The sequence below is a fragment of the Schistocerca cancellata genome, chromosome 2 (genome assembly GCF_023864275.1).
Source record: "Schistocerca cancellata isolate TAMUIC-IGC-003103 chromosome 2, iqSchCanc2.1, whole genome shotgun sequence".
Classification (NCBI taxonomy): domain Eukaryota; kingdom Metazoa; phylum Arthropoda; class Insecta; order Orthoptera; family Acrididae; genus Schistocerca; species Schistocerca cancellata.
In genome coordinates this window covers 759,157,979-759,178,315 of record NC_064627.1, presented here as the reverse complement: position 1 = coordinate 759,178,315, position 20,337 = coordinate 759,157,979, and the positions used below count along the sequence as shown (strand labels likewise).

The 20,337-nt window shown below is 39.8% G+C and overlaps 1 protein-coding gene across 4 annotated transcripts in view; it reads right to left on the bottom strand.

Moving 5' to 3' along the window:
• LOC126162585 (probable multidrug resistance-associated protein lethal(2)03659) overlaps window positions 1-20,337 on the bottom strand; it is a 280,738-nt gene that overhangs the window by 47,018 nt on the left and 213,383 nt on the right. For all 4 annotated transcript variants that reach the window (XM_049919181.1, XM_049919183.1, XM_049919184.1 and 1 more), the window contains 7 exons: window positions 9,815-10,037; window positions 9,560-9,716; window positions 9,331-9,469; window positions 4,270-4,380; window positions 3,790-4,128; window positions 1,808-2,094; window positions 1,283-1,466 (listed from right to left, as the gene is read on the bottom strand). In XM_049919181.1, the coding sequence (XP_049775138.1) occupies window positions 1,283-1,466; window positions 1,808-2,094; window positions 3,790-4,128; window positions 4,270-4,380; window positions 9,331-9,469; window positions 9,560-9,716; window positions 9,815-10,037 (1,440 nt within the window). The remainder of the gene's footprint in view (window positions 1-1,282; window positions 1,467-1,807; window positions 2,095-3,789; window positions 4,129-4,269; window positions 4,381-9,330; window positions 9,470-9,559; window positions 9,717-9,814; window positions 10,038-20,337) is intronic.

The window sequence follows — 20,337 nt, the reverse complement described above, 5'->3', positions numbered from 1 at the left end:
GTTGTGAATAGGGCTATGATAAGCTACATGTTCCTTCTGTGATACTGCAAAAAGACTTGACAGGAACTTAGCCGCTGCATATGATTGCTGGAAGCAATGGTCATGAGAATGTATGGTGCAGTACAACTTGGCTCTGGACGACCACATGGCACTACAGACAGGGTAGCGTGTGACTGTCACATTGTGCAGCACGCAACACAATTAACTGTTACAAATTGGTTACTCCAAGGACAGATCAGACCAGGCCCCTATAGCATGTATTCTACTGACCCTAAACCACCTCCATCTGTGACTTCAGTGATGTCAAGTGAGAGCTCACTGGAGGGCAGGGTAGAGCCTGTTGTGTTAACTGAAGAAAGCTGGTTCAGCCTCAGTGCCAGTGACGGTTGGGTGTTCATCATGAGGTGGCCAGCTGAGGACCTGCAACCAACCTGTCTGCATGCATGCTAGACACACTGGACCTACACCTGGAGTCTAGCGTGCGATTTCGTATGACAGCAGGAGTTCTCGTGGTCATCCCATGCACCCTGACTGCAAATTTGTGTCTCAATCTGTTGATTTGACCTGCTGTGCTGCCATTCATGAATAATCCCAGGGAGTATTTTCCAAAAGGATAACACTTGCCCACATACTGCTGTCATAACCCAACACACACTATAGAGTATTGACATGTTGCCTTGGCCAGCTAGATCACTGCGTGTGTCTCCAATTAAGCATATATGGGACACCATTGGACAACAACTACAGTGTCATCTACAAACAGTATTAACCATCCCCGTATTGACTGACCAAGTGCGACAAGCATGGAACTCCTTCCCACAATCTGACATCCGGCACCTGTGCTACACAAAGCTTGCATGTTTGCATGCATGTATTCAACATTCTGGCGGTTACACCGGTTATTAATGTACCAGCATGTCACATTTGCAATGGCTTATCTCACACTTATATTATACTGTGATCTTGCAGTGTTGATCACTTAAATATGTTACCTAGACAAATGTATTCTGGAAATTTTATTATTCTACAGTAAGTATTTTTTGGTGTTGCAATTTGTTTCCTGTCAGTGTGTTATTCTTTCTTACATATGGCACCTAGTTTTTGGCAGTCATTTTGCACTTTTAAGATGGCTATAAGAGGGTCATAGCATCTGCAAAGAAATTCAACAGAATGCCAGCATAAATAGTTTAAGGAACACAGATTATTTTTCACTGCACAAATAAACCATTAAAATAAAAATATCTAAAAATCATATTTTTGAGCAGCAACTACTGATAATTACATTATTCAGGATGACAATTTTATCAACATGTTTCAGGTACTGTAGCTGATGTGTTACAAGAATCCTGGCTTTGTCTTTGAGATGTTCTGTTATGCAATCTTCAAACAAATGTTTCCCAACGTGTGTGTCGACAGCTGATAAGGGATCATCTAGAAGATAAATGTCTGCATTTTTGTAAATGGCTCTGGAAAATAAAGAGATGCAAAATTATAAATTGCATTAATATCATGGCCATTTTACATTATCAACTACAAAACTAAGACTATAGCATGATCTTTCCCACAGACAACTAAAGGGTATTTCAGAGCAGTAGGAAGAACACTGTCAACCTAAATCAAATTTTGATTAACTTTAATGTTAATTTTCATGTTGTAATGGGTACACAATATGAAAGCGTACAAATAAAAATACGTCAAAACTCAAATTATTCTGCCTTCGTTCAGAACACAATTTATACTGCATAATGATACTAACTGCAGGCCACAATTCATTCATCAAGAATATTAATTTAATAACTAAACTTACCTTGCAAGATTGACACGTGCTCTCTGTCCACCACTGAGGGAAACTCCTCTTTCACCAACTATAGTTTTGTCCCCATAAGGAAGGAGCTGGAAATCACGCTTCAGTGCACAAACATTCACAACATGGTTGTATCTTTCACGAACATATGGCTGGCCAAAAAGAATATTTTGTCTCACAGAACCTGCAAACATCCAGGGTTCCTGTGATGCATAGGAAACACTCCCACTGACTTTAAGTGTACCACTTGACAGTTCCAGCTCTCTAAGAATTACGTGTAATAGTGAAGTCTGCAAGAGATGCAAATTGACAACAATTTAAATATGTTTTTAAAAAGTGAGGTAACTGAGTAATTTAAGTATTTGAGACAGACAATTTACATTAACTATACTGAGACGATGGCTAAAAGCAATCCTAAAGACTAAGTTAAGTTTTGTATTTTATTTGATTATGTATCACCTCTTCAGAGAATCTCGACAGCAATACAATATACTATAAATTCAGGAGCTCTGATACTACAAGAGAGAACGTAAGTTTTCCACTAGCATAGTAACCAACTGTTAACTGAATACAGTGTCTTGGCTTGCAGTCCATGACATTCAGCACAATTACAAAGAATGAAACTCTTATGTCTCAGTGCAGGGTGCAGACTTCTCAACAAGATCCAAATTTGTGAAGTACTGTACCGGGAGACATTTTTACACAGCTTGGGTTGACACGATATCACCATATATCAGATGTAAGATCAAGAGAAGCCGTATTAATCCAGTGACAAATCGTATAAATCATGACAGTAAATAGAAAGTGAAGCCGCTATCTCTGATAAATTCTGCTGTTACTAGGGATGCTGATTTTTACATTGTGTGTCAAGTAAACTATGGAACTGTGCAAGACTCAGTATTTGTTACACATTTCCAGGACCTATTTACTACTTAGTAGATACGCACACATGTATATTTATTTGCTTGATATGCCCGTAGCGCTAAATGTGCTGTATGTATGATGCTACAATGAATACTATCAGTTTAGTATTCTGAACAAAAACAGTAACTGGCAAAAGTGACAGCAGAGCAACACTGAAAACATTTTGTCATACAACCAGTCCCAACTGACTAGAGGAGGAGTCTTCAGAACAACTAAGTTAAAGAATTCCACAGTAAAGGAAACAGGAAATAACCAAAAATATTTGGTGGTGATTAAATAAAGCTATGTTATAAAAATGAGTACTATCTTTTTATTCATATCTTTTACATTTGAAAAGATGAACTACTGCAAATCTGCTAAGCCATGTGGACACAGAAGGTAAAAACCTGACTCTCAGGTTTTTTTGTTACTCTAAACAGCATAGAGTAGAATAGTAAAATACGATTGCCACCAAAGTAAAGGTCAGACCATAATTTAATTTTCTTAATTTACCTGAGTGTAAATACACTTATCAGCTCACTCAAGCTCGAACTACAATTTGGTTATGCTATAAAACTGTAGTTCAGACAATAAAAACACCCATCCATAAAATTTGGAGTGCTACAGAACCTCATGAAGCCAACATTTGGCACTTCTGGAACATATTAGTTAAAGAGAGCAGAGCTTGAAATCAAATTATCTCTAAGAATATACCTCTTTTGAATCCACTAAATTGATATAAATTCAGGTCACTAATATTTATGGGTTCCATAAAGTTTTATTAACTTGTCCTGTAATAATTCTTCCTTGACTCCCCCCCTCCAACCAACTACATTTTTTTCCAAACATTACAACAACACTCATATCAACCCTTTCCTCAGCTCTGTTGCCATTTTTCCATGATCTGTTGCAAGAAGAACCTTTATCTTCTATAAAATGGTATTAGGTTCCAGTAATTTAGAACAAAGAAGGAGGGTAAGAAAGCTACCCACTAGCAGTCGCCATCAAAAAGATGGTTCACGAGAAATGTTAAACAGTTTTAACTTAATAGAAAGTGGAAGCATATAGATGAGATAACTTACCTTTCCAGCCCCTACAGGACCTATTATCGCAATCAACTGGCCTGGATGCAGTGACAAAGATATGTCTGTCAATGTATTCTCATTAGCAGCTGAGGTCCACTTAGCTGTAGCTTTTTCCAGAATTATTCCACCAGATGGAGCAGAATTTACTTTTTCACAAGATTTGTCATTCATCTCATTCTGAGACTTAATACAGTCTAAAGCCACACCATTGCCTTCAACACCATCTGCTACCTGTTTTGTTTTAACTGGCAGAGTATCTTTATTATTTTCATCAGTTTTGACAGACATCCTCATCTTTGGCTGATGAATTGTTGTTTCCTCATACAGAAGAAATTTCTGTGAATAGAGGAAAGAATTTCACATAGAAATTTAATTCAGAGAGAGAAGGGAGGGTAAGGATCATTGCAGGGCAGAAAGCAACCTTACTTTAGAAACTAAATGTAAGAAAAAATATGCTGTGCTGAAGAAATACCATACCTGTAACCTTTTTATTGACACCATGCCTTCAGCCACTTGGGAGATTCCTTGTGGAAAGAAAACTGTCATTGTCTGTCTCAGGATGTTATAATATGATGTCATAACAAAAACCTGCAATATAAAATGTTTACTTTCACTGCACATACTTATCACAATCTGAGAAAATTACAAAACTGAAAATGTATGTTGTTTCCAAAAATGATGATAAATAATGTCTATTGCATCAGTTACCCTCCAATTTTTCCACTTCACATAAGTATGTCTTGTACATAATTGTTTCATTATGAACATATTTAGTGTTAACTTGCCCGATCAATGAAAAGACTAATTTTTTGAACTGTTCTGAGGTATTCAGCTGGATGGCATCATCCACCAGATGGTCTTGACAGTACCACTCGGCTGAATAGCTGAGAAGAGTTCAAAATAATCATACAGGGAAAATGAAAAATCAGTATTCTAGGTACTGAAGAGAGCTGAAATATAAGTGAAGTAGAATAATATATCTACCTACATTATGTTTATGGCATTGGAGAAGCCTAGTGATTATCTTTAAATAAATGATAAATTTTAAACTGAGTACTAAAATAGTGAACCACAAAGAAAACAACTCATGAAGAAGCAGGAAAAACACATACATGTTAACACTTATGAACTTATGTTTATTTTGTACAAAATAATCGCAGGTTTATAATACGTAAGTAACCAATTTCCTTCACTGGAATGTCATTTTTTCCAAAAAATGTGAATGCTTTCCACTTCATTAGATAAAGCTTAATGCTTCAATTACAAGGTCCTATGGTTCACTAAATAGCTCTGGAAAGGCTAACCATGACTGTCAGATCTATACCTTCCAAAATTTCAGAATACTAACAACAATTTTTGAGTCTATACAACTATGTATGTCAGAAATATTCTGAAAAACGCAGAGTTCTGAGTTGTTTTAGGGGAAGTATATGTTAAATCTGTTTAGATGTATCAGTAATTATGCAGATATTGTTTTTAATATGTAATGACCACAACTCACCCAAAAAAAATTCGAAGCATTAACTGTATACCCCCCTATGAACTAATCTGTTGTTTTTCATTGTGCATGAAGTAAAAATTTGAAGATGCAATTATTTTGTTGTGGAAATGATGTGTTTTCCACAATCTGTGAAAGCACACAACCAATTGTGAAACACACATTCTCTTCCCCAACTTGCAAACCCAGATGCTTCAGATAAAATGCGTATTCACATTACTGGAAATGTCTATTATGGATCAGTTCCTGAGGACAGGAACTTCTACTTCTTGACACATACACTTCACAAAAAGGAACCTCATTTCAACAGAACATTATTTATATTGTTTCAGTGTAAACTTTGTGACCTTCAAGGAAAGAACATACATTCACATTTCTGTTACTCATTGTCTTTCATATAAAACAATGGAAAGTCCAGGATGGAACAACAATAATATTGTGAAATGTAACAGGTAATTTTCCCTATTCCTAGCAATAACCCAGTCTCAAATACTGTTCTTGTGTTGTTGGCTCCCTCCTTCCAAATGCCAAGACCATGAAAATTACCTGTCTCCAGCTGCAACCCCTTCTTCCAGTCTGTCCGTCAGTCTGTCTGTTCATATTCTGTCAGCCCACAGCTGTCACCAAATTAGTCCTACAAAACCATATAAATTATGCCTTCATCTGCTTGTAATGCCTCCTCACCATCCATAAAATTCTCCTGCTCTGCAATTTCTGCATCTCATTTCCCAGACAAACTATTGTTCTCCAGGAACTAAAACAGTGTGCAAAGAGCCACATCAAAAAACTCCAACCTGTTCACCACCTACTCCTGCCTTGGACTATAACTACCCACAACTTCAGCAAGAGCCTCCATCAAACCTCCCCTAAGGTCACTCACAGCCAGAACTCCTTGCCTCACAGACTTAATACATTTACCGCACCCTAAGACACTCACTTCCACCATCAAACAGAATGCAGAACCTAAACAGACCTGAGGCACAGTCATGAGCCTGCTTCTAAGAACCTCAGTCCACAGAAATATCAGTCCTTTCCAAAGGCCCTACCTTTTTGCCCAGACCCAAATTACATCATGTTGTTGTTGTTGTTGTTGTTGTTGTTGTTGTTGTGGTCTTCAGTCCTGAGACTGGTTTGATGCAGCTCTCCATGATACTCTATCCTGTGCAAGCTTCTTCATCTCCCAGTACCTACTGCAACCTACATCCTTCTGAATCTGCTTCGTGTATTCATCTCTTGGTCTCCCTCTACGATTTTTACCCTCCATGCTGCCCTCCAATACTAAATTGGTGATCCCTTGATGCCTCAGAACATGTCCTACCAACCGATCCCTTCTTCTGGTCAAGTTGTGCCACAAACTTCTCTTCTCCCCAATCCTATTCAATACCTCCTCATTAGTTATGTGATCTACCCATCTAATCTTCAGCATTCTTCTGTAGCACCACATTTCGAAAGCTTCTATTCTCTTCTTGTCTAAACTATTTATCGTCCATGTTTCACTTCCATACATGGCTACACTCCATACAAATACTTTCAGAAACGACTTCCTGACACTTAAATCTATACTCGATGTTAACATCGTGTTGAACTTATTAAAAACTTTTGCGCTTTCTCACAGTCCTTACAGTGGAAAAACTTTCTTGTCACCAGCCCTACCAATCAGACTCAAGATTAAACCAATAGTGTACTCAACCCCCCACCCTCAAATCACCCCGTTAACTTTCCAGAATGTCCTAATCTCAAACCTTTCCTCAACACCATTCCACAAATACCTCAACATGTAAAACAACCTTAGATCCACAAAGAGAACTGAAATCCATGACCTAAAAATTGGTCCCAATCTTATAATCCCACTTACCAACAAAGGCTCCCAATACTTCCACATACAAACCCCACCACAGTGGCCCTTAGTCCCACGTCTGCACTCATCCCCACCACTCCCTGCACTACTACTTCTAAATGCTTACTAAAGTCCATACTACTCAACATGCACTATGCCTCAGTGTGGCCAATTACTGTGTCTCCACTGAGAGAATATCTACTCTCGTGAACCAGTACCTTCTCCCTAGTACCAATACCCTACCTTCCAATAAGAAAGCAATCAACCTTTCTCCACCAGTAACTTTCCACAGTTTCTGTTCCTTTACTACCCCATGCCCTGCTCATCACTGTTGATGCCACCTCATTCAGCACATCGCCCATGCCTCGGCACTACTGAACACTACCTTTCCCAATGCCTGACTGACCTTAAACATACAACCGTCTTCCTGGTCACTGTGACCAACTAAATCCCCACCCACACTTACTCATGGACTTCTAACTAACCACTTCTCTGGAGGCATCACCTACAAACAAATCTGTGGTGCAGCAGTGGACACCCACATGACACCATATTATGCCAACCTATTCATGTGCCACACAGAGGATCCTTCTTAACAAACCAGAATCCCAAACCCCTCACCTGGTTCAAACTCACTGATCACATCTTCATGTTCTGTAACAAGGATGAAGACACCCTATCCACAATCCTTCAGAACCTCAACACCTTCTCCCCAATTTGTTTCACCCAGGGGTCCTCAATATCCAACTGAAGGATAGTGACATCACTACATGGTTTCATCCACGTAACATCTACCAACCACTAACAATATTTCCACTGTGCCACCTGCCACCAATTCCATGCCAAGAAGCCGTTTCAACACAGTCAAGCCACCTGGGGTCACTGGATCTCTAGTGATGAGTAGTCCCTCTCCAAATATACCAAGGGCCTCACTGAGGCCTTCACAGATCGAAATTAGCCTCCAGTCTCGTTCAGGAAGAAATCTCCTATGCCTTGTCTTCCTAGTCACCTACCTACCATGTCCCACATACCCACTCTGGCCACAGAGGAGCACTCCGATTATGACTCGGTACCACCCAGGACTGGAGGAAGTGAACCACATTCTCTGCAAGGTTTTAAAATGACTCAACGTGTCCTGAAACGAGGAATATCCTACCCACTATCCTTCCCATCCCTCCCTCAATGGTATTTTGCCACAAAACAGATGTACGCAGTATCCTTGCCCAACCCTGCTCCCAACTCCTTGCCTTGTGGTTCATATCCCTGCAACAGGCCTAGATGCAAGATCTCTCCTGTATTATCATCATCCCACTACCGACTACTCCAGTCCTGTTACAGGTACTCCTATCCCATCAAAGAAAGGGCCCCTGTGAAAGCAGCCATGTGATCAACACACTAAGCTGCAACCATTGAGCTGCTTTCTACAAGGCCATGACAACTAACAATGTGTGTGTCTGCATGAATGGCCGCTACCAAGTTGTGTCCAAGAGACAGCTGAACCACCTAGTTGCCGAACATGTCACCCAACACTTTCGTGAATACTTCACAGCTAGCACAATCTGTATTCTTCTGACAAACACCAGCTTCTCTGTGTAGGTTGGAACTCTCCCTTGAACATATTCTTCGTTCCTGTTACCCCATTGGCCTCAACTTTTGCTAGTCCCTGTCCTTTGCCTACCTATCGCCTTCCCTGATCTCACTCTAGCACTACACACACCTATTCCATCAATGCATCTATAGTCTTCTCCCCTTTTCTCCTCTCCCCTTTCTTCTCTCCACCTGACTTCATTTTTTTTTCCAGCAGTCTTTTCACTGTGCTTGTTTGCAGCTCAACGCCTGCTATATGTGGTGAACGGAAGTCTACCAATTTCATTATATTATTGTTATTTTCATATGAGCTCAATAATCTAGATCAAACAGCTACACCCAACTTTTGACAAGCATTCTGGACTGAAGCTCTGGAAGCCTGATAAACTTTTAATCACATCTATCTGATTTATTCTTCTTCATAAGTATAAATTTTTATTGATTAACTCCTCAGATCTTTAAGATGCTGATACATCTATTACCAATACATAAAGTTACCGCATTCACATTTTTAATAAGCAAACTTCAATTAGATTTTTGCCATTTTGATGATAAATCATAAAAATAAATTTCATCAGACATAAGTATGTTTGCAATACACACACTCTTTTCTTACCTTTTCTGCTGTTATCTCATATCCTAACAAAACATATGCTAAGATAGTCAGAAATATTGATATTCTGGTGGTAAACATGATGAACGAAAGCAGTATACCACGAATGTACGATGTGACCCTTATGGATTTAATTTCATGCCTGAAAAGAAAACATGGGTTATAAAACACTTGTTTTCTACTTATTAAATAAAATTGGGAATAGTTGACAGTAAGGAACATGACAACCTACCTCCTGGCTTGAGACACAAGCTTTGAAAATGGTTTTTCCCATGTATACATCTTTATAACTTGAATTCCACTAATTATTTCATTCATTAGTCTGACACGTTCATCTGTCCTTATGGCTGTTTTTAATCTGTAGGTAGATGTTTTTTTCCCCAGGTATCCTACAAATAGGTCAATAATTTATACTTCAGTCATTAAAGCCCCATCTCGTATTCAAATATAGAAAAGTTTGGTTTAATCACTTATCATTAATTTTTACCTTGCAGTGGTATGAAGAGCAGCAGTGATGCCACACCTATTAGTGCTGATACTCCTACTATATTCCACAGAAAATATGCCACAATTACTGTTTCTACAGGTCCCAACCACAGATAATGGACAAATATTACAGCAACATCAAAACGATTAACATCATTTGAAAGTAGGTTCACAATTTGGCCTGCTGTTGTTTCACCTAGTGCTGTCTTGCTCAGTTTCAGTGCCTGAAAAACAACAACATCATTATCATCATCATCATCATCATCATCATCATCATCATCATCATTTCTCTTTCCTGTCTCAGACATTATGTCTGGCTGAAAATGGAAAGTGACGCAGACCTTGATCAAGCGTGACTTCCTTTTAACTGTACGGTATATGTTACATTGCATTTAGGAACTTTCTGGTAATTGAACATGTATCAATAATTACAGATGTCTGTAGTTGTATATATACGTTTGGATGTTGATGTACTGGTGGATATTGTGTGGTATGACTCCTGTAGTTGATAGTATAATTGATATAATGTCAACTTTATCCTGATGCCACATGTCCTTGACTTCCTCAGCCAGTTGGATGTATTTTTCAATTTTTTTCTCATTTTCTTCTGTATATTTGTTGTATTGGGTATGGATATTCCGATTAGTTGTGTTAATTTCTTCTTTTTATTGGTGAGTATGATGTCAGGTTTGTTATGTGGTGGTGTTTTATCTGTTATAATGGTTCTGTTCCAGTATAATTTGTATTCATCATTTTCCAGTACATTTTGTGGTGCATACTTGTATGTGGGAACGTGTTGTTTTATTAGTTTATGTTGTATGGCAAGTTGTTGATGTATTATTTTTGCTACATTGCCATGTCTTCTGGGATATTCTGTATTTGCTAGTATTGTACATCTGCTTGTGATGTGATCTACTGTTTCTATTTGTTGTTTGCAAAATCTGCATTTATCTGTTGTGGTATTGGGGTCTTTAATAATATGTTTGCTGTAATATCTGGTGTTTATTGTTTGATCCTGTATCGCAATCATGAATCCTTCCGTCTCACTGTATATATTGCCTTTTCTTAGCCATGTGTTGGATGTGTCTTGATCGATGTGTGGCTGTGTTAGATGATACGGGTGCTTGCCATGTAGTGTTTTCTTTTTCCAATTTACTTTCTTCGTATCTGTTGATGTTATGTGATCTAAAGGGTTGTAGAAGTGGTTATGAAATTGCAATGGTGTAGCAGATGTACTTATATGAGTGATTGCTTTGTGTATTTTGCTAGTTTCTGCTTGTTCTATAAAGAATTTTCTTGAATTGTCTACCTGTCCATAATGTAGGTTTCTTCTGTCAATAAATCCCCTTCCTCTTTCCTTTCTGCTTAATGTGAATCTTTCTGTTGCTGAATGTATGTGATGTATTCTATATTTGTGGCATTGTGATCGTGTAAGTGTATTGAGTGCTTCTAGGTCTGTGTTTCTCCATTTCACTACTCCAAATGAGTAGGTCAATATTGGTATAGCATAAAAATTTATAGCTTTTGTCTTGTTTCTTGCTGTCAATTCTGTTTTCAGTATTTTTGTTAGTCTTTGTCTATATTTTTCTTTTAATTGTTCTTTAATATTTGTATTATCTATTCCTATTTTTTGTCTGTATCCTAGATATTTACAGGCATCTGTTTTTTCCATCGCTTCTATGCAGTCACTGTGGTTATCCAATATGTAATCTTGTTTAGTGTGTTTTCCCTTGACTATGCTGTTTTTTACATTTGTCTGTTCCAAAAGCCATATTTATATCATTGCTGAATACTTCTGTTATCTTTAGTAATTGGTTGAGTTGTTGATTTGTTGCTGCCAGTAGTTTTAGATCATCCATGTATAGCAAATGTGTGATTTTGTGTTGGTATGTCCCAGTAATATTATATCCATAATTTAAATGATTAATGGAAAATCTCATATAGAGATGTGAAACAAATACTAACGAAGAGATAGAGGGGCTAACCAGTACTTACCTCAGCTCAGTACAGCCGATAGATACACACAAAACAAAACCGAAAATTTAAAATTTATGTTCCTAGCTTTCGGAACATAAATTTTAAATTTTCGGTTTTGTTTTGTGTGTATCTATCGGCTGTACTGAGCTGAGGTAAGTACTGGCCAGCCCCTCTATCTCTTTGTTAGTATTTATATCCATAATTTGTATTATTTAGCATGTTGGATAGTAGGTTCAGAGCAAGGCAGAACCAGAAAGGACTTAATGAGTCTCCTTGGTATATTCCACGCTTAATCAGTATTGGCTGTGATGTGATATTATTTGAATTTGTTTGGATATTAAGTGTGGTTTTCCAATTTTTCATTACTATGTTTAGGAACTGTATCAATTTAGGATCTACTTTGTATATTTCCAATATCTGTAGCAACCATGAGTGGGGTACACTATCAAAAGCTTTTTGGTAATCAATGTATGCGTAGTGTAGCGACCTTTGTTTAGTTTTAGCTTGATATGTCACCTCTGTATCTATTATCAGTTGCTCTTTACATCCTCGTGCTCCTTTGCAACAGCCTTTTTGTTCTTCATTTATAATTTTGTTCTGTGTTGTATGTGTCATTAATTTCTGTGTAATGACTGAAGTTAATATTTTGTATATTGTTGGTAGGCATGTTATGGGGCGATATTTTGCTGGGTTTGCTGTGTCTGCTTGATCTTTAGGTTTCAGATAAGTTACTCCTTGTGTAAGTGTATCAGGGACTGTGTATGGGTCTGCAATGTAATTGTTAAATAATTTAGTTAAATGTGAATGTGTTGAGGTGAACTACTTTAGCCATAAATTTGCTATTTTATCATTTCCAGGGGCTTTCCAATTGTGAGTAGAATTAATTGCTCGGGTGACTTCATGTTGCAAAATTATCACTTCAGGCATTTGTGGTATCATCTTGTATGCGTCTGTTTCTGCTTGTATCCACCGTGCATGCCTGTTATGCTGTACCGGGTTTGACCCTATGTTGCTCCACAAGTGTTCCATGTCTTATGTTTGGTGGGTTGTCTATTTTAATGTGTGTGTTATCCATTGTTTGGTAAAATCTCTTTTGGTTTGTGTTGAATGTTTGGTTTTGTTTCCTTCGATTTTCACTTTTTTTGTATCTTCTAAGTCATTTGGCCAATGTTTGCAATTTCTGCTTCTTTTCATCTAATTGCTCTATCGCTTCTTGTTGTGAGATTTTACCTAACCTTTTTTGTTTTTTGTCTGATATTTCATTTCTTATAAATTGTGTTAGCTGTCCAATGTCTTTTCTCAGTTTTTCTATTCTGATCTGTAGCCTGTGTTGCCATGCTGGTTTTGTGGGTTTCTTCTGTGTGTTGGTTGGTTCTGATCTCTGCCTAGTGCGTATATTTAGTGTAATGAGTGCTCCTATATAAACCAGTAGTTGTAACTCTTCCATAGATGTATTTTCATTTATTTTGTTGTGTATAATTGTGTTGATAGTAGTTGTTGTTGTTTCAACTTATGGGTTATTTGGTGGTCTATGGAAGAATGGTCTAATGTCTGTATTTGTGTCTTCGTATTCTATATATGTTAGCTGAAACTTTTCTTCTATATCTAACATGTGTGTCACTTCATGTTCTATTTGTGCTTGTTCTGGTGGCCATCTTAAGATTTCGTTTTCCTCTGATTGTTTCATTGATGCGTGTTGTTCTTTGTTTGTTTGCTCTGGGACATTTGAGTCAATTACTGTATTTTCTTCTTCTGATTGCACATTATTTTGTTCCAGTATTTGTTGTACTTGTTGTTTGATGTTTTCTAATTCTGACTGGGGTATCCTGTTATTTTTGATTATTACACGGATCTCATCAGCTAGTCGTTGTTCTGTTAAAAATTTTAATTCTGGGTATCTGGTAATAAATGTTGTGTATACTTGTGATCTGTATCCAGTTGTGTTGGTTCCTAGGTTTGTTGCTTGGTAATAACAGAACATGAGGTGTCGATTAACTTCATCTGACCATCTCATCCTCTGCCTTTGTTTTCCTTCTAGAGTGGTTGCAGAAAGCATATCCTGCAAAACACCTCTATTTGGATTTAAATCATTTGCTGTGTGGCTAGCAGTGTCGTTACATTGTGGACAGGCATAGGGTTCAAGCGTCGTCCCTGACCATGACAGCACTTTTCCGAGGCTTCATTAGATCTGTCCTGAACCAACTAATCGCACTAAAAGGTGGTTAGCCCTATTAGTGGTTTGCTCTTTTCGTCGCCTTTTACAACTGGCATAACATACCAGAGGCCTATTCTTTTCCCGGGCCTCCACGGGGTTTATTATTATTATTATTATTATTATTATTATTATTATTATTATTGTCGTCGTCGTCATCTCATCATGAATAGCAGCAGCAGCAATGTATTTTAGAGTTACTCATCTGTTCTATGAGTATCCAAGAGGCATTGATCTGAGTGGCAACACAAGGATTTTCAAATATAATAATAGAAGTGGCTCACATTATGGGACAGGCACAAAAGCTGGTATTGTGATGGAGGTGGTGGTGTTGGTGGTAGCAGTAGTCATTGTCAGTGTATTATTATATTAACACAACACTGAAAAGGCATATTCTGTCATCTCTCTCTCTCTCTCTCTCTCTCTCTCTCTCTCTCTCTCTCTCTCTCTCTCTCTCTCTCTCTCTCTCTCTCTCTGTGTGTGTGTGTGTGTGTGTGTGTGTGTGTGTGTGTGTGTGTGTGCCCTCTCTCTCTCTCTCTCTCTCTCTCTCTCTCTCTCTCTCTCTCTCTCTCTCTCTCTGTGTGTGTGTGTGTGTGTGTGTGTGTGTGTGTGTGTGTGTGTGTGTCCACCCGTGCATGCACTATGGGCAATGACTGTGCTGCCAGATGCTCCTGTAATTAAAGGCTGAACTAAATCTCAGTACCGCGTTGCTTCAAGTGATGAATCTGAAGTTCTTCTTTTCCCTGTTTTGATTTAATGGCAGCCAGTGCTGGATACCAGGATGCTCTTACTTGAAAACCTGCATCCCTGTTGATAAGATTGTATGCCGTATAAAATATGTATGGCCTCCTCAACAACCCAGACCCAGAAAGATGATGATGGGGATAAAACTTTCGTCTGTTCGTAAAGCATACCATGTCCCATATCCAGGCAATGCTCCACTACTGCCGAATTATCAGGTTGCCCCAGGCGTGTCATTGCCCCTACCACACGCATGGATGGCCTTTCCACAGCTCCCATCAGGGGGCACCAGGAGAGTCGCTTTCCTCCAGCTAAGCGCATCTTCCCGCACACACGAACTGCCTGCTCACAGCATGATAAATTTCGACATCGCCACGTGATTATCATTAGTCGCGCCTTGCAGCAGTGACAGCAGCAGCTAGGAGGAGATGGCCAATGACGTGAGTGAGTTTGACAAGTTACGTAATAAGAGAGGTAGACTGCTGCACACTATGGCGTTTTTATTGAGACGCCATGACAAGCAAACTGTCCCAACATTTGCTACATTTAACCACCATATTAAATCTGCGGCTGCTGTTACAAGTAAACGACGGACGAGTGCAGCCCTAGTGAGAGATAAGGCACACTACATAAGACGAGAACTGTACATGGTGTCCACAAAATTGCTATTGCTGTATCTGAAGGTCTCTGCAAAACTCTCAGCATTATCCTGGGATTGGGTAGACAGTGCTACCTGGGTGCTAGCTGACTGGTGAAAACAACAAGCCAAGGTCCACCAAATTTCAAAGTATTCTCGTCTCTAGGTCCAACAACAAGAAGGGAATGCACCATGTCAACGCGCCGTGTTTAATCTCGCAGATGGAGTTCTGGACAACGCAGCTGTTGCAGTGCTCGAGAAAGTTTTGAACTATGCACCAACACCACAGATAGTTCCAATCTGAGATGTCACAGCTGACATAGAACAGGCAATTTGGAGCTTCCCAGTGACGTTGCAGTAGAGATTAGGAGGGACACCTGCCGAATTTTAACATGAGCCCCACCGAGCAATTCAACATCAGCTCCGCAGAAAGGAAGGCTCTGCGAGACTTGAGAACGGACAAAGAACTCGTCATTTTACCTGCCAACAAGGGGAATGCCACTGTCCTCCTCTCACAAGTTGACTACAAGAGCAAGATGGAGGCACTGCTCGACGATCCTGCCTATCTCAAGCTAAGAGAGGATCCAACTGACAAAATGCACAGAAAAACATTATATCTTTCCAAGAATAGTTCCATTCCTTCTAAACTGACTAAAAGCCTATGCCAACAGGCTGCAGTTCCTCTAAGACTGTAAGGCCTACCTACGATACATAAGGATGAGACTCCTCTTCGCCCAATAGTGAGCAACATTGGAGCTCCTACTTACTTTCGGACCAAACATCTCACTACACTGTTGGGATCTCTCGTAGGCAAGTGTGATCACCATATCTAGAATTCAGAGGACTTCATAGGACACCTGAAGGCACTTCAGCTACAAGCATCGTATATTTTGGTTAGTTTTGATGTTATATCTTTGTGGCATTATCTAAACATGTGCTTACCTCAACTTATATCTGATTTGTGACCAGTATTTTGAACAAGTGGATGGTGTTGCCATGGTGGCCAACTATTATACAGAAGACTGAGGAAAAAGCACTGCAGTCGGCAAGCTTCAAACTTTCCTGTTTCTGGTGGTATTAGACAGTACTTTTGTGGTGTGGCCCCATGGAATAGAGACATTGCCTGTGTTTCTCTGCCATCTGAACTCACTCCATCCCAATATGCAGGTCACAATGGACATGGAAAAGGAGGGCGTCTTACCATTTCTGGATGTCATAGTCAGAAGAAAAGCTGACAGTACACTGGGACACAGTGTGTATTGCAAATCAACTCACACAGAGCTATATTTGCAGTCCACAAGTTGTCGTCATCCTGAGCAACACGGTAGTGTCCTATGCTCTTTGGTGCATACAGCACATGTACTCTAAGATGCCGACAGTCTACCTAGTGAGCTACAACACCTGAGAATGGTATTCCAACAGAATGCCTATTCTGACTGGCAGATAGGCCATGCATTCCATTCTAAGCAAACCCAAAGCATAGATGTAAATGAAGAAGCAGAGGCACCCACTGCAACAGCAGTCTTGCCCTATTTTGGCCGCATGTGCCCTATTTTGGCCGCATGTCTTCAAGAATAGAAAGGATCCACAAAAAGCACAACATCAAGTGTGTTTTTCAGACACCATAAAAATTGAGGAATTTATTGTGCTCGGTCAAAGATGACCTTGGTCTTAGGAAACGTGGCTTGTACAAAATCCCATGCCAATGTGGAAAATTTTGTATTGGACAGACATGCCAAACCATGCAAGAAGGTTGCATCTAGCACCGTCATCATACACACCTGGGGCAACCTGATATATCAGCGGTAGCGGAGCATTGCCTGGACACGGGACATTGTACGCTTTACGAGCAGTTGGAAATTTTATCCTCAGCGTCACCTTTCTGGGACTGTGTTGTTAAGGAGGCCATACACATCTGTGCGGTGGACAATCTTATCAACAGGGATGCAGGTTTTCAACTAAGCGCTGCCTGGAATCCAGCACTGGCTGCCATTAAATCAAAACGGGGGAAACAAAACCTTCAGATTCATCATGTGACGCAACGCGCTACTGAGATTTACTTCAGCCTTTAACTGCAGGATCATCTGGCACAGTGCATGCACCAATGGCATTTCCACAGCTCCCAGCAGGGGGCACCAGGAGTGCCACTTTCCTCCAACTACGAGCGTCTTCCCACGCACGTGTATTGCCTGCTACTGGTAAGATAAATTTCAACACCGCCATGCGATTATCATCAGTCACAACTTGCAACAGTGACAGCAGCAGCTACCACCACCTGATTATGTCTAGCAGTTGCATTAATTGAAATATTGTGAAAGTTACACAATGTGATCCAGTGGCAAACCTGAGAAGCTATCTGCAACAGATCCATCAGGAAAGCATGAAAAGTCACATATACTACACTCCTCCATCCCTTTATAGCTGCTTTTTGTTATGCAAACAACAGAACACCAGAAGCTATGGGGTGCATTAAAGAACTATGGTAATTGAAGAGAACTGTCTATAAACTGCATGAAAGTAAAAAGTGTGAACAAACAGTTTCATCAACACAGGGTGGAATAAGATATTACTTTTGACCAATAGCAAAAAAAGTGGTCCTGGAAGATCAGAGGAGGGCAGAACAAACAGTTAACAGAACAGGGCTTGCACACATAAAGGCGGGTCCAGACTGAGCGCGCAGCACCGCACCGTGCTGCTGCACCCCGTGCACAGCTGTAACAGAGAGGAGTGTGCCGTCCGCGCTCCGCCGCGCCGCTCCGAGGCGCGCACTGTGTTCCAGTTGGAGCGCGCGCACCGTCTGAACATGGAGCGAGCGAAGTCCCGTCTAAACTGAGCGCGCGCAAACGCGCCACTTCCTTTGATGTACCGGCAACAGCCGGAAAACTGCGTGGCGCGGCACGATGCGGCGCAGCGCGGTTAGCCGTCCACACTGAGCGCGCAGAGCCGCGCAAGGCCATTTTGCGCTGCGCAGCGCGGCGCGCTCAGTGTGGACCTGCCTTATCAAACTTCTTATCAAACTTCACTCAAGAATCACCGATCCCTTATCTAGTTGCCCAATGTGTGTGCGCATTTATCCTTGCTGGTAAACTGAGATGTTGAGTGGCCAGCAACCCACTGACAAGCACACAAAACAAAACATATGACACCCCACTCCCTCACCCTGACACTCAGTATGGGTTATATCTTTTAGAGCTACCAAATTGTGGTGATGTTGACTTTATGTTTCACCTGCAGAGTCACACAGCCTCAAACATGAGCAGCAGGATTAAAGCTGGGTGATTTAGCATGCCAGTCAAGGCATGATCTGGTTCTTGAGCATCCATCAAACCAGGAAAGCAAGCATGGAGCCCTCTAAACATGGCTGCTAAGGTCCTGGAAAGTAGCAGTGTCCACAGTAATATCATCATGAAGGAGAAGAAGAAGAAGAAGAAGAAGAAGAAGAAGAAGAAACCACACCTGGGCACCAACAATACTGAAAATAATCATGGTTGGCATTCACACTAAACGGAATGACTGGGCTCAAATTACAGTATGAAAAACATCACAGAACCACAACTGAACTAAACTACATCCTCCACACAACGCAGGCTAAATACCTTATTGGCTCAGCAGGCCACAAAAGACCTTGCATCATTAGAAAAAGAGGCAAAATCGCTGTTCATCAAACTACATTACATGCCTCCAGTCAGCTACTGCCTAGTACCTGTGTTCCTTGACCCACTCAAGACGTACAGCACTGTATGCCACTGTGATCAATGGCCTTTGGGAAGTACTCAACTCTAGAGGTCCATTTCATACAGTTTTCTTCATATTATCCTCAGAGAAACTGGTCAAGATGGCCCTGCATTTAGTGAGGGCAGAAATCCTTGTCAGGTTGATAGACACGTTGGACACTCTGGGTTGATACATTGATACATTAGGCAACTTCATATATTCTATTGTCATGGTAAGACAAAACACAATAGCTCTTCTGCTGCTCTATTGAGCCGACCTATCATACTGATTTTATGTGTCTGCCATGACCTATCTCAGTAAGAGAGGATTACAAGACTCATTGATACATTCCGTGTCATCTACAATGCTCCAAAGCGACCAGTGTGCTCTTTTAATGGGTGGCTAATAATCTATATGGTGAGCTTACATTTATGATGTCATCAAGGACAATTCCATCTGTCATTACAATGAGAGAAGGGGGCTCTCACCAGTCGTGTGAAGTTAGCACCCTTTTTTTCAGAAATATATATTTTTTTCAGAGTTCTTGATAGATATGAAATAGTTCTAGAGTTCTTTGTACAAAATTTCAATAGTTCTGCAGAATTTAGCGAAGAAAACAACAATACTCGAAAAAATTTTCGTACCCAAATCATTCTTTGTCAATTACCGCAAAATATAAATAAGTATGACAGTACTGAGCACAGTTCTGAATAGAGCTCCAAGAGTTCTATCGAAAATCCCAGTAACATTTTTTTGTGCAGCTAATAGTTTACGAGATAATTGCAATTAAGGAGAAAATCTTTTCACTTACTGTGAAGTTGGCACCCTTTTTTTCAGAAATTTATATTTTTTTCAGAGTTCTTGACAGATATGCCATAGTTCTAGAGTTCTTTGTACAAAATTTCAATAGTTCTGTAGAATTTAGCGAAGAAAACAACAATATTCGAAAACATTTTCGTATCGAAAACATTCATTGTCAATTTTCGCAAAAATTAAACTCGTACAACAGTTCTGAGGACGGTTCTGAACAGAATCCCAAAAGCTCTATCGAAAATGCCAATAACATTTTTCTATGGCTATAATAGTTTATGAGATAAATTGATTTAATGTGGGACACACTTTCTCTACAGAAAATATAAATATATTCGTACAACAGTTCTGATGACAGTTCTGGACACCACGTGAAGAGTTCTATCGAAAATCCTGGTAGTATTTTTTTGTGCAGGTAATAGTTTAAGAGGAA